This window comes from Manis javanica, chromosome 10 (assembly GCF_040802235.1).
Source record: "Manis javanica isolate MJ-LG chromosome 10, MJ_LKY, whole genome shotgun sequence".
Taxonomy (NCBI): Eukaryota; Metazoa; Chordata; class Mammalia; order Pholidota; family Manidae; genus Manis; species Manis javanica.
The window spans coordinates 78,655,832-78,667,571 of NC_133165.1; the positions used below are offsets into that span (position 1 = coordinate 78,655,832).

The window sequence follows — 11,740 nt, forward strand, 5'->3', positions numbered from 1 at the left end:
CAGCCCTGGTGAACATCAGCGCTGCGGAGGGGCCGTCGCTCACAAGAGTCCAAAGCACTCTTGTGTCTTTAAGGGGCAGGCAGGGCTCACAGCGTGCTCGATTGCGTCATTGCCGTGCGCCTCGGGCCGCGGCCTCCACGTGGGCTCCGTGGAGAAACCCTGGACTGGGGATCATGGCTGGAGCCCAGGCCGCGCAGCCCCAGAAGCGCTACTATCGGCAACGTGCCCACTCCAACCCGATAGCCGACCATACGCTGCGCTAGTGAGTGAGAAGGCGGGGCCGTGCGGGTAGGGGGAGGAAATGCAGGCGGAATTCCCAGAACAGCTCGGAGCTACCCGAAAAAGCCATGGTGCTAGGACGGTTAGGAGCATTTAGGAAGAACCGGAGAGGATCAGGTTGGTGACTAGGGTTTGGGGGAGGGAGGGTCACGGCAATTTGGCCGAGGGCGGAGTTGGCTTATTGGGAGGGGGCGTGGCGTTCTGGCCGTGGTCTGGCTAGCAGTACAAGTCTGGGAAGAGAAACAGTTACAGAGACTAGAGTGATGGAGACAATATCTTTGGGTTTCGTTTGTCGGATTTAATAATAAAAAAATATGCACAATCCCGCCACACCTTACTCCATCCTCTTCCCACAGAGTACATAAACAAAGTAAGCTCCCAGTGCCTTAGACAGCCAGTCTCTGGGAGAAGGGGAACTTTTGCCCCAGAAAACAAAGCTACTGGGCAGAATCACAGCATCTTAGCAATGAAAATGGGCAGGTCAGCAATCATGGACCTCATGATGGGCCTGTGATTCACACTGGGAGTTAAGGGTGGTTTCCACTGTGTCTCCTTGAGGCCACAGGGTCCACAGTTATAGAATTTTAAAGAAATTCTCCTTCCATTTACCTCCCACCCTAACCCATTCGCCCACACACACGTAGTACCACTTCTGCAATGAGCAACTCGTTTCTCTCATGTCTTCTCTCCAATAGCCCTGTGAAGCCAGAGGAGATGGATTGGTCTGAGCTATACCCAGAGTTCTTCACTCCACTGACTCAGAATCAGAGCCATGATGACCCAAAGGATGAGAAAGAAAAGAGAGCTCAGGCCCAAGTCGAGTTTGCAGACATAGGCTGTGGCTATGGTGGCCTGTTAGGTAACACTCTGGCCCTTTTTCTGGGGCAAAGAGAGGCAATGCCTAGATTCTGCCACCTTAGCAGGTTTGGTGGGGACCATAGTTGACCTTTCCCCTTTGGACCAGACGCTGATACTGTGGCTTCAGTGTGGAGAGCCTCCACATTCCCTCTACTCTGGGTCTTGGCCTTTGCTCTGGAGAAGGGAGGGGGTTGCCTCACATGCCTGTTAGAATTTGGATTGTCTTGTCTGGCCCCATTCCTGGGCCCAGTCCTTACTTGAGCCATATCACCTGCCAGGTGCCGGGTCAGTGAGCTGGTCAGCACAAGCGTCAGAGATTAGTCACTGTGGCCAGCGATCCTGAACTGCTTTCTCAGGGATTCCAACCCTGCTACTCCACTCACCAGAACACATTCTTTCTGCCCCACTCTTACATGCTTTCCAGTTTCTCTTATATTTTCTGCATTGTCCCAGCCATGCATGCAAGGCCATTTCTCTATTTTTTAAATCTTCCCATAGAGGAAACAGTGACAGAGAGGAAATATGTGGCCAAAATACTTGGTGGCAGACAACCTTGGTTCAAGTTCTGTCTCTTCTTGTTCTGTGACCTTGGGTATTTCTGACCCTTAGTTTCCTCATCTTCACAATTTACCACAGAGTGTTATGAGGATTAAATGAAACAATGTGTGGAAACACTGTGAAAACTCTAAAACACTTGCAAATAAGACATGTTTTCCCAGGCTCTCCCATTTCCAGTCCTGGTGACAATTTTCTGATTTCCCCGATCATAGAATCATTCATATAGGTATCTCTGTCCATGTTTGCCATTACCTGATTTTGGTAGTTGGAGATTGAGGCTTCCATTCTTTTGTTGACCCCGTGCACTTTCTGCGAGTATGAGGTTGATGATTCTATTCCTATTTCTGGTCCAGTGGAACTGTCACCACTGTTCCCAGACACGCTGATCCTTGGTCTGGAGATCCGGGTGAAAGTCTCAGACTATGTACAAGACCGGATTCGGGCCCTACGAGCAGCTCCTGGAGGTGGTTTCCAGAACATCGCCTGTCTCCGTAGCAATGCCATGAAACACCTTCCTAACTTCTTCTACAAGGGCCAGGTGGGGAGGGGTGCTGGTGGGTTAGTCTGGTAGATGGGTGGGGCATGGAGGCCAGGCTCTCATAGCCCTGTCGGTACATGTCTGTCTCATAGCTGACGAAGATGTTCTTCCTCTTCCCTGACCCACATTTCAAGCGGACGAAGCACAAATGGCGAATCATCAGTCCCACACTGCTAGCAGAATATGCCTACGTGCTGAGAATTGGAGTGAGTCGGGAGTGGAAAGGAGGAGGGTGGGGTGAGTGGTCTTTTCAGGGACCTTCCACTAAGAATTCAATGGCGATGCATTTAGGACTTACACCACCTCTGCCATCATGCTGCTGCTCAATTGCATGCAGCCCCTGTCCAGAGTGATTTTGCCTATGCAGGGGCTGGTATATACCATAACTGATGTCCTGGAGCTACATGACTGGATGTGCACCCATTTTGAAGGGCACCCCCTGTTTGAGCGTGTGCCTCTGGAGGAGCTGGTAAGTTGGGGGGTGCTAAGGGGAATTGCGGTGATACAGGCCCTTTTCAGAGTGGTTCTGCATTCGTTGAACCTGGCTCCATGCCAGCAGGATGGGATGGACATCTTGGGGCCAGTGGCAGTCCAAAAAGTAGGCAAGGGCTTACTGGACCCTTTCTTTCCCAGAGTGACGACCCCATTGTGGGACATCTGGGCACCTCAACTGAGGAGGGAAAGAAAGTTCTGCGCAATGGAGGAAAGAATTTTCCAGCCATTTTCCGAAGACTACAGGATCTCACCCTCCAGGCAGTGACCCCCAATCCCATCCCTTCTAGCAACTGACTGCTTACCTTGCCTTAGGTGGACTCTTGGATCTTCCAGGGACTGAAAAGAAGGTCAGGCCCCTGGACTTTCCCAGCTGAGAGTCCTGGGGTCGAGAGGCAACAGTCTCTTGAAGAAGTTGGAGATCTGCTCAGGGCAGAACCCTGGTGTTCACAGCTACCCCGGACTCCTCTCAACTTCTTGGCCCTCTGCTACCAACTGATAGCAAAAGAAGCTGACTGGGAATGTCAAAAGACCTTGAACCAGAAAGGATGTTTGGAAGGCTGTGGGGTCTTGCTCTCCCTCCACTGGCTGTCTAAACTGCCTGCTAGACCCAAATCACCTATCTGCTTGTGTTTGCTTTACTGCCGTGGGGATAACATATATACATACGCACGTGCTTGTGGCTGCTACTTCTTAGGAAAGGCTACAATATGAATCACGTGCTTCCTCCTATTCTCCCTCCTTCTCCTTGAGGATGACCACCTGGGGAATCTATGCTTCCTTTATTGTTGCTGTCTCTAGAGAATTCCTGGGAGGGACTGAGGGTGGAGACCCTCTCCTTTTTCATGTTGACCTTCGATTCCAGACCTTAAAGAATAGCAGCTGACTGGCTAGCACAGAGCCTAATGGGGGTGGGGTGGGGGAGTGAGAAACAGAGAGCCAGACTGAAGGATTGAGGCTTTAAGTAGAATAGGGCTGCTGACTAGAAAGCCCCACAAAGGGGACTGAATCAGCTGGAGATTCAGAGCATTCATTAGACCTTGCTTCATCTAGGAGCCAAGAGAAATCTCTGAACTTTTCTATTTTTCAAAAAGTTCCTTTCTGCTCCTTAAGCCCTACATTCCCATGGCTGGAAGGATAGGACCCCCTTACCCCCAGGAACAAAGATGAAGGCTCCTGAAGCCATCCATTTTAACCTATCAACCCACCCACCATCTGCCCAGTGTCAGGTACAGGGGGAGGGGGAAGTGTGCTAGTGTAGGAAAATTCTGCTCCCATACAGAGAAGGTGCAGCCAGATGGAGCCAAGAATATGGGGACCGCTACAGCTGTGCCTCTTCCCTTACCGAAGGTGCTGAAGGATGGGGAATTCCTGAGGATTGTCCCTGAGAGGGGCTGACTCCCTGGGGAAGTGTGGGAACACCAGCTGACCCTGTCTTGGTCTCCTAAGTCTCACTAGCCCTTCCCAGAAAGAGATCTTTAGGCTGCTGGACTAGGGTATCAGCCCAGGAAGAGAAACAGGCAGGCCACCCCTCCCGAGAGAGTCATTGCAGCCTGAGACCCAAGGGAGCCACGGAGGCAGCCCCAGCCCCACCTACCATTCCTGAGTGCTAATCCCCACCTCGGACCACTCTGAAGAGGGGATTGGCTGAGGAGCTTGGAGGGGGGCGTCACCGCTGTCTTGCCCAAGGATTATATAGAGGCTCAGAAAAGCCGGCAAGATACTCCAGCGTATCATCTTACGCGGGTTCTCTGAACGAGACCATGACCCAGACCCTCAAGCTAGCCTCAAGAGTATTCCATCGCGTCCGCTGTGCTCCCGAGCTAGGTGCCTCATTGAGTTCCCGAGGGTCCGGTTCAGCGCCCCGGAGCTTGGCGGACATCCCAGGCCCCTCCACGCCTGGCTTCCTCGCTGAACTTTTCTGCAAGGGGGGTCTGTCGCGGCTACACGAGCTGCAGGTAGAGGGGGACGCTGTTCCCGGGACTAAATGCTGGGATAACTGGCTTTGACAACACCAGCAAGGACAGAGTTAGTGCCGAAAGTAGGAGGGAGGGTCAGTGAGAACAGATGCTCCTGAATTCTGCAAAAGACAAGTTGGGATTGGGGCGGTGGCTTCACCGGCGTGGAGTCCATCCCAACACCCAGCAGAGGAGTGCGCTCAAAAAAATCGGGTTGGTCCCGGACAAGGGCGGCGGGTGGCGGGAAGGCGCGGTGCCTCCCAGTGCGCTGGCCTTGGGTTTAGAGCTGCAGGCGTTCCTGTTCACTCAGCGAGGCTTGAGATGGATGCTTTAGGAATTGCTCTACTTGGGCTCGGCCCAGGTGACTAAAGAGATCTTGAATGTCTGCTTTGCGCAAAACTCCTTTTTGCCCTCACACTCAAGCTTACTAGGGATGGGAAGTGAGGGGAAGAAGGGGTTTGCAGCATCAGGGCCACACACTAGCTGGGAACTCGCGAAGGAACAGACGCTCCCCCTTCAAAGCCCAGCCAACGCCCTTGGCGTTGGTATGGGCCAAGCTGGGAGTTCCTGGCCCGGGTCTCTTCTAGTGCCCGCTGAGCCCGTTTTCCTAGGTGCAGGGCGCCGAGCGCTTTGGGCCGGTGTGGTTGGCCAGCTTCGGGACGGTGCGCACTGTGTATGTGGCGGCCCCTACTCTGGTAGAGCAGTTGCTGAGACAGGAAGGTCCCCAACCCGAGCGCTGCCGCTTCTCACCCTGGGCCGAGCACCGTCGCCGACGCCACCTAGCTTGCGGGCTGCTCACTGCGTGAGTCCTCTGGCCCCAAAGCCCAGACGTCCCGCTGCATCCCTCTCTTGTGGCGGGTTCGGAGACAGTATGGGGGTGTGGAGGGAGGTCGGCCGATTCCCCCAGCCTTCTGGCAGATCAGGGTTTCCACCCCAGTATGTTTCGCTCAAACTCAGGTGGCGCCCCGCCCTCGCCCCCTGCCCACCTCATTTTTTGAAGGTAGAAACCTGGGAACCGGCAGAAAGGGCAAAGGGACCAGGATCTAGAGGAAATATAAAATTCTGTGACTCAGGTTACCCAGGAACCAGGCCCCTCCGGGGCAGGAAATTAATAACGAGGAAGGGGGAGGGAAGGCGGGCGCAGGCAGGGACAGGTTTCTGTACCCCAGAGAGCAAACGCAATCCGGCTCCTGGCCATGCCGGCCGAATGCGCCCCTTCTCCCCCGCAGCCAGCCAGGTCCGGCCGCCTCCTCACACCTCATCTGCCCTAATACGCCCCCTCCCCGCATCTCAGCATCTCTGTATCCCCGCATCCTCGTAGGGAAGGCGAAGAATGGCAGAGGCTCCGCAGCCTCCTGGCCCCGCTCCTCCTCCGCCCTCAAGCGGCCGCTCGCTATGCCGGGACCCTGAACAACGTGGTCTGTGACCTTGTTCGGCGACTACGACGTCAGCGGGGACGGGGAGCTGGGCCTCCCACTCTGGTTCGGGACGTAGCGGGAGAGTTTTACAAGTTTGGTCTAGAAGGTGAGTCCCGAGACGGGCTGGCCTGAGGCACTCGGCGGGGGCTCCTGGAGCCCTGACAGCGCCCTCTCTCGCGCAGGCATAGCGGCGGTGCTGCTGGGTTCGCGCCTGGGCTGCCTGGAGTCCGAGGTGTCCCCAGACACAGAGACCTTCATCCGCGCGGTGGGGTCGGTGTTTGTGTCCACGCTATTGACCATGGCGATGCCCAACTGGCTGCACCGCCTCGTGCCCGGACCCTGGGACCGTCTTTGCCGAGACTGGGACCAGATGTTTGCATTTGGTAAGGCCCGGAAGTGAAGTGGGAATGGGGAACATAAAGCTGTTCAGGGCTAGTTAGGCATCCTGTACCTCCTTCCCCTCAGCCCAGCGGCACGTGGAGCAGCGAGAGACTGAGGTAGCCCTCAGCAGTCAGGCAAAGCCTGAGGCGGACATGGGATCTGGAGCTCACCTGACCTACTTCTTGTTGCGGAAAGAGTTGCCTGCGCCATCCATCCTGGGGAACGTGACAGAGCTGCTACTGGCTGGAGTGGACACAGTAAGGTTGCCCTTCCAGGTGTCAAGCCTAGCCTCCTTCCAGGTGCCCCATGTCAGAGCCTAGCCTACTCAGTCTCGGGCCTTCTTGCGTGCTGTAGGCAATCCACAACGGCCCTCTAGACCAGCTTGGCTCAGCACCTCCTGGGCACCATTCTGCCTCATATTCTGCCCCACTCTCAACACCTCTGAACCTGTCCCCTCAGGTGTCCAACACACTCTCCTGGGCTCTATATGAACTCTCTCGGCACCCAGAAGTCCAGACAGCGCTCCACTCTGAGATCACAGCTGCCCTGGGCCCTGGCTCTGATGCCCACCCCCTAGCCACTGCTCTGTCCCAGCTGCCCCTGCTGAAGGCTGTGGTCAAGGAAGTGCTGAGGTGAGGGGGCAGGAGAGGAGAACTGGAGAAAAGCTGGGGCATGCCTGAGGAAGCAGACAGTGGATGGGAACATGGAGAAAGAGTAGAGGAAATACTCTACTCCTGGCCAAGAGGGTTTGGAAGTTGGTGGGGCTGGAGAGGGGAGCTATACCCCCAGCCTCACCTTGATGTTACCCTCTTCTGTTCACAATCTAGACTGTACCCTGTGGTACCTGGAAATTCCCGTGTCCCAGACAAAGACATTCATGTGGGAGACTATATTATCCCCAAAAATGTGAGTACAGTCTACCAGCCCCCTTTGCTAAGCCATCTATCACTATCTTGGGTCCAATTCTGTTCTCAAACACACCCCAAAAGCCCTTCAAACTCTCCCATTGGCCTGAATACCTCTAACAGGATAAAATGGGGCAGTGAAGAAAGCATTCCAAAAGTAGCCCTAGAAAACTTCCCCATCACTAACCAGGGTCTGCTATTGCCCCAGTCCACATATCCTCTTCTCCATGTCCCTCCCTGCATTCCTGGGCCCAAATTGACAAGTTTGTGTTCCTCCCCCACCAGACGCTGGTTACACTTTGTCATTATGCTACTTCAAGGGACCCTGCCCAGTTCCCAGAGCCAAATTCTTTTCATCCAGCACGCTGGCTCGGGGAGGGCCCAGCCCCCCACCCATTTGCATCTCTTCCCTTCGGGTTTGGCAAGCGCAGCTGCATGGGGAGACGCTTGGCAGAGCTGGAGCTGCAAATGGCTTTGGCCCAGGTGAGTGACCTAGACATATCTTTCCCAGACAGGAGAGTCTCTAACCCTCTAATGTCATGACCTCTTCTGACAAGCATAGGAAAACATGTAAGACTTAGTAAATCCAATCCTCTGAAATATGGCAATCCCGTTACAGGTCTGGAGAGTGTGGGTGAGGGTATTTGGACTTTCTCCCTACCATAATCCCTTACCTTCATTAACCAAGAAATCATCCACTGACCACAGGTGCCATTCCAACACTGACCATCCTAACACTAAGAATGCCCTTACCAGTCAAGCCCACCATGGTAGATCCTTGTAATGGTAGCCTTCTTCCCCCCTTTTCCAGATCTTGATCCACTTTGAGGTGCAACCTGAGCCAGGTGCTGCCCCAATCAGACCCATGACCCGGACTGTCCTGGTACCTGAGAAGAGCATCAATCTACAGTTTGTGGACAGATAGTCCCATGGAAGGAGACAGTCATCATCACCCTTTCTCTCATCATAGGAGCTTGTTAGGCATAGGACCAAGAAATGGATATTCCTTTCCCCTGAGGGCTGTCTATCTGACCGAAGTGGTTAGAATGACAATAGCAAAATGCTTGAGGTAGCCCTAAGGTGGAAGTATGCCCTTGACACCAAGAACACCTATTCGGCCCTTCTCCTGATCATATCATATGCAGCCTTTAAGGACCAACTCAGATTTTAACTAATAATGCTGGGTGGTCAAGGCAAGATTCAACCACTGCCCCTTTGGGGCTTCCACAGTGCTCACTGGTGCTGTTGGCCAAGCAGTGGTGCATCGGGGCTGTACCTGGTTGGTTCCCCTGCATGTAAGCTCTCTGAAAGGAAGGATGAGGCTTTATTTGACCTTTATGTCCTGTCAAGGCCTACCCCTGACTGGATGACACACTATAGAGTCTCATATTGAGTCTGGACCCTGTGGCAAAAGGGGTAAGCAGCTTACCAGACCTTCTTTAACCCTCTCCTTCCTTATCTTGCCCCTGGGAAGGTGAGTCTGCCCTTGCCTGGCTTATGATATTTTTTAAACTCTCCTTGGCTCTCTGGTTGCTGTTATGTTGGCTTGCATACTATTTGGTTCCCAAGCAGAGACATCTTTGGACCTGTCTTTCCACAAGCCTTCTATTTATATATTGAAATTTTTTAATATTCAGTTTTAAAATAAAAGAATAAAATGTTCCATCCTTGACTTTTTGACTTCTCTTCCATTCTTACTTCCCACAAGCCCTGGAGGTAAGACTCTCACTTTGGTTTCTCCTCCACTTTCTCAGGTCCTAGGAGTAACCCCCATAACAATGGGAGGTCTAGGTACTAGCAGAGTGGTTTATATCACAAACCCAGACACGTTTCTTCTGTCTGCACTGGGAACAGCCAAGTCTGGCTCCCTGTAAGAGATTAAGGGGGTGGGGGTGAAAAGCAACAGCAAGGTTGAGGCAGTGAAAATGGGGTGGAGAGCTAGGGATTTGCAGAGGTGGCCAGAGGGGCTGACTCTGGTAGAAATACTTTTGGAACCTGGACTGCCAGGACCAAAGGACATCCTAGGATGGCCACTCTGCCCTTTCTTGAAAAGTGGCTCCAGGGTAATTCCCTTTAGAGAAAGACAGGGATATAAGTAGAGAAGTGAAGTCAGATGGGATGAAAGCCGAATGTGGGGGTGGCCAGAAGCCCTGGGGCACAAAGGCAGGAGAAGGGGATGGGCAGAGGGAACCTATTTCCGAGTCAGCACTCTCTGCCCCACTCCACCCCAAAGACTGGGCACAGTTCTCCCCCTGTGGTGTGTACAGATTAACTCATCTTCCATATAAATCAATCTCTCAGCACCTTCCCCGCAGCCCCTCTGTAACCTAGATTACCCTCCCCATGTCAGGGCTTGCCCTCCTTCCTCCTGCTCACCTCCATTCCAATTAGCTGAATGTAGATAGAGATTTCACTTCACACTTCCTCCTCCTTCCCACCACCTCAACCCCCTTCTCTAGACATGGCACCCTAACCAAAGACACTGTTAGCCACCAGGCCCTCTGACGTACCTGTGTTAAGACCTACAGCAGGGCAGGGTATACCCAAGATCCTGTGCAGCCCAAGGTTTGGGTGCCCTCCTCTCAACTCCTCTACTGTATTCTCAGTCTCCAATTCCACTTTCCCATCACTAAGCTCAGCTTCAACCTACACGCCCTGATTTTTAGCAGATTTGAGCTTTGAGAGAGAATAAAGCCCAGCTTCCTCTAAAACCCTTTCCTCTACAATCAGTGATGAGGATTCTGCACACCCATACTTCTCACTGGGCAATGGAATTGCTCACTTGAGGGCAGTGGTTCTCATGACCCTTTTATAGATGAGAATCTCAACCTGGAAAAAGGGAAGGAGAAGGGATCATACTGATTGCTAATCCCAGCCCCCATACTAAGATGTCCAATGGTGCTGTAAGGGAAGGGACTGTACTGTCTCACTCATCCTGATTTTATGATGAGTAGAAATGGAGACAGGGTGTTTGTGTGTGTGTGTGCCTATGTTTTTGGGGTATGTCTAAGCTTCCATAAGGGGACATCATGGGGCACCCCCAGGCTTGGCACAGGAAACCCCACCCATGTCATACCTACCTGAACCCTATCTATAGGAATGGTACTAGTAGTCACTCTGATTTGCTATCTCCTGGTACCTACCAGCTATTCTGTGCATAGCAAATTGTACAGTCTGGCCCTTCTATCTTCCCAGGTGGCGAATATGGAGCGTAGGGGCTCAGCCCCAGTCTCCTTGCCACGTTGATCCTCTCAGAGGTTAGAAGTGATACACTTCAACACCTCAGGAGACTCAAACTCATGATCAGCTTTGGTTCCTACATTCCCATGCACGGCCAGGTGCCAGCACCATGGACAGCGGCCAAGACCCTCTTTTGGAGAGGAATAGAGGAAAGCCATTTCCAAGACAAGGATATGTGATCTTTAGTAGAGAAGCATTTTCCTCAAAACATCCCCAGGGAGGAGGCAGAGAAGAACCTTCCCTGAGAGAAGTACCAATAATAGGAAAGGCCTTTGGATTTGACTTTAGCAATGAATGAAGTAATTATTTTAATTGCTGATGAATAGTTCTATCATTCATATAATAGAGTCCCAAAGCCTCAGGAGAAAGGGACCAGGCTTCAGGATGACCCACATTTTAACCAGTCCTTCCCAAAAATGATCTCTATAAAGCCCTCTACGTTGCTGCCTCCAAGCACACCTTCCAGTTAACACCAAGCTGGGACAAACCAGGATCAGACCTGTGAACCTGAGATGCCAAAAGAGTAGTTTAAACTGGCATTGGCGACTCACAACATTGGGAGAATCTGTTTCACTCCAAATGTGTCCAGTTCATTTCATGCCTGTCTCTGAGTGAGCACATTCCCTAGGAAGGATTAATAGAACCTACAAGATCCCCAGAGCAAGAAGGATAGCTTCAGCCTTCCCCAGCTCCCAATGTTTAGGGGGCTGGAGGAGCTCTCATTCTTGCAAACAATTACCATTCCTCACATTTGTAATGTCTATTTCCCTCATATTTCCATAGCTATTATGACACTCAATGTAAATCTCCAAGGTTCTGTGCAACTCCAAATGAGAAACACATTCTGGAATTTGTTAAGCTACTATTTAAAATAAATGGATCATCATCTAGCCTAGAAGTCTTTTTATGCCATTACTGATTTTCTCTGCAATGGCATTCAACCTGTCCCTCATTTCTCCTCATTCTAACCCTATGAGGTAGACAGGAAAACCACAGCAGAGATTTTTTTTCTAAAATCGCACAGCTCAAAGGTGGCAGGTACTCCCCTTAGATACCTCTGAACACTGCCACCTAGCAGCCAATGTGAATCATTCACCAGCAAGTGGGAGTTAC

General features: G+C 52.2%; 2 protein-coding genes across 6 annotated transcripts; both read left to right on the plus strand.

Moving 5' to 3' along the window:
• The first annotated feature begins 110 nt into the window (after positions 1 to 110).
• On the plus strand, positions 111 to 3,401 carry METTL1 (methyltransferase 1, tRNA methylguanosine). Of its 4 annotated transcripts, none has more exons than XR_001851106.3 (6): positions 111 to 262; positions 975 to 1,138; positions 2,049 to 2,233; positions 2,326 to 2,439; positions 2,525 to 2,702; positions 2,867 to 3,401. XR_001851106.3 is itself a non-coding variant. In XM_017646867.3 (6 exons), exons 1-6 carry the CDS (start codon positions 174 to 176, stop codon positions 3,020 to 3,022), a joined length of 810 nt encoding a protein of 269 aa, XP_017502356.1. In that variant the 5' UTR covers positions 111 to 173; the 3' UTR covers positions 3,023 to 3,401. The 4 variants fall into 4 exon arrangements, 3 of the variants coding, with proteins under 3 accessions (XP_017502356.1, XP_017502424.1, XP_017502488.1); XM_017646867.3 differs by having other exon boundaries at positions 2,601 to 2,702; XM_017646935.3 differs by having other exon boundaries at positions 2,073 to 2,233; positions 2,601 to 2,702.
• A 153-nt stretch (positions 3,402 to 3,554) lies between these two features.
• On the plus strand, positions 3,555 to 10,630 carry CYP27B1 (cytochrome P450 family 27 subfamily B member 1). Of its 2 annotated transcripts, none has more exons than XM_017646259.3 (9): positions 3,555 to 4,683; positions 5,295 to 5,485; positions 6,005 to 6,207; positions 6,284 to 6,484; positions 6,567 to 6,739; positions 6,942 to 7,114; positions 7,310 to 7,388; positions 7,673 to 7,870; positions 8,199 to 10,630. In XM_017646259.3, exons 1-9 carry the CDS (start codon positions 4,489 to 4,491, stop codon positions 8,310 to 8,312), a joined length of 1,527 nt encoding a protein of 508 aa, XP_017501748.2. In that variant the 5' UTR covers positions 3,555 to 4,488; the 3' UTR covers positions 8,313 to 10,630. The 2 variants fall into 2 exon arrangements, with proteins under 2 accessions (XP_017501748.2, XP_036848409.1); XM_036992514.2 differs by having other exon boundaries at positions 7,749 to 7,870.
• The last annotated feature ends 1,110 nt before the right edge of the window (positions 10,631 to 11,740 follow it).

Bases quoted from the DNA above. Each gene is read 5' to 3' on its own strand.
- METTL1 (XM_017646867.3), top strand. From the start codon at position 174: ATGGCTGGAGCCCAGGCCGCGCAGCCCCAGAAGCGCTACTATCGGCAA. The intron at 2,440-2,600 runs GTGAGTCGGGAG...TTGCCTATGCAG, and splicing joins CCTACGTGCTGAGAATTGGA to GGGCTGGTATATACCATAAC. The intron at 2,703-2,866 runs GTAAGTTGGGGG...TTTCTTTCCCAG, and splicing joins GTGTGCCTCTGGAGGAGCTG to AGTGACGACCCCATTGTGGG.
- CYP27B1 (XM_017646259.3), top strand. From the start codon at position 4,489: ATGACCCAGACCCTCAAGCTAGCCTCAAGAGTATTCCATCGCGTCCGC. The intron at 5,486-6,004 runs GTGAGTCCTCTG...GCATCCTCGTAG, and splicing joins GCTTGCGGGCTGCTCACTGC to GGAAGGCGAAGAATGGCAGA. The intron at 7,389-7,672 runs GTGAGTACAGTC...CTCCCCCACCAG, and splicing joins ACTATATTATCCCCAAAAAT to ACGCTGGTTACACTTTGTCA.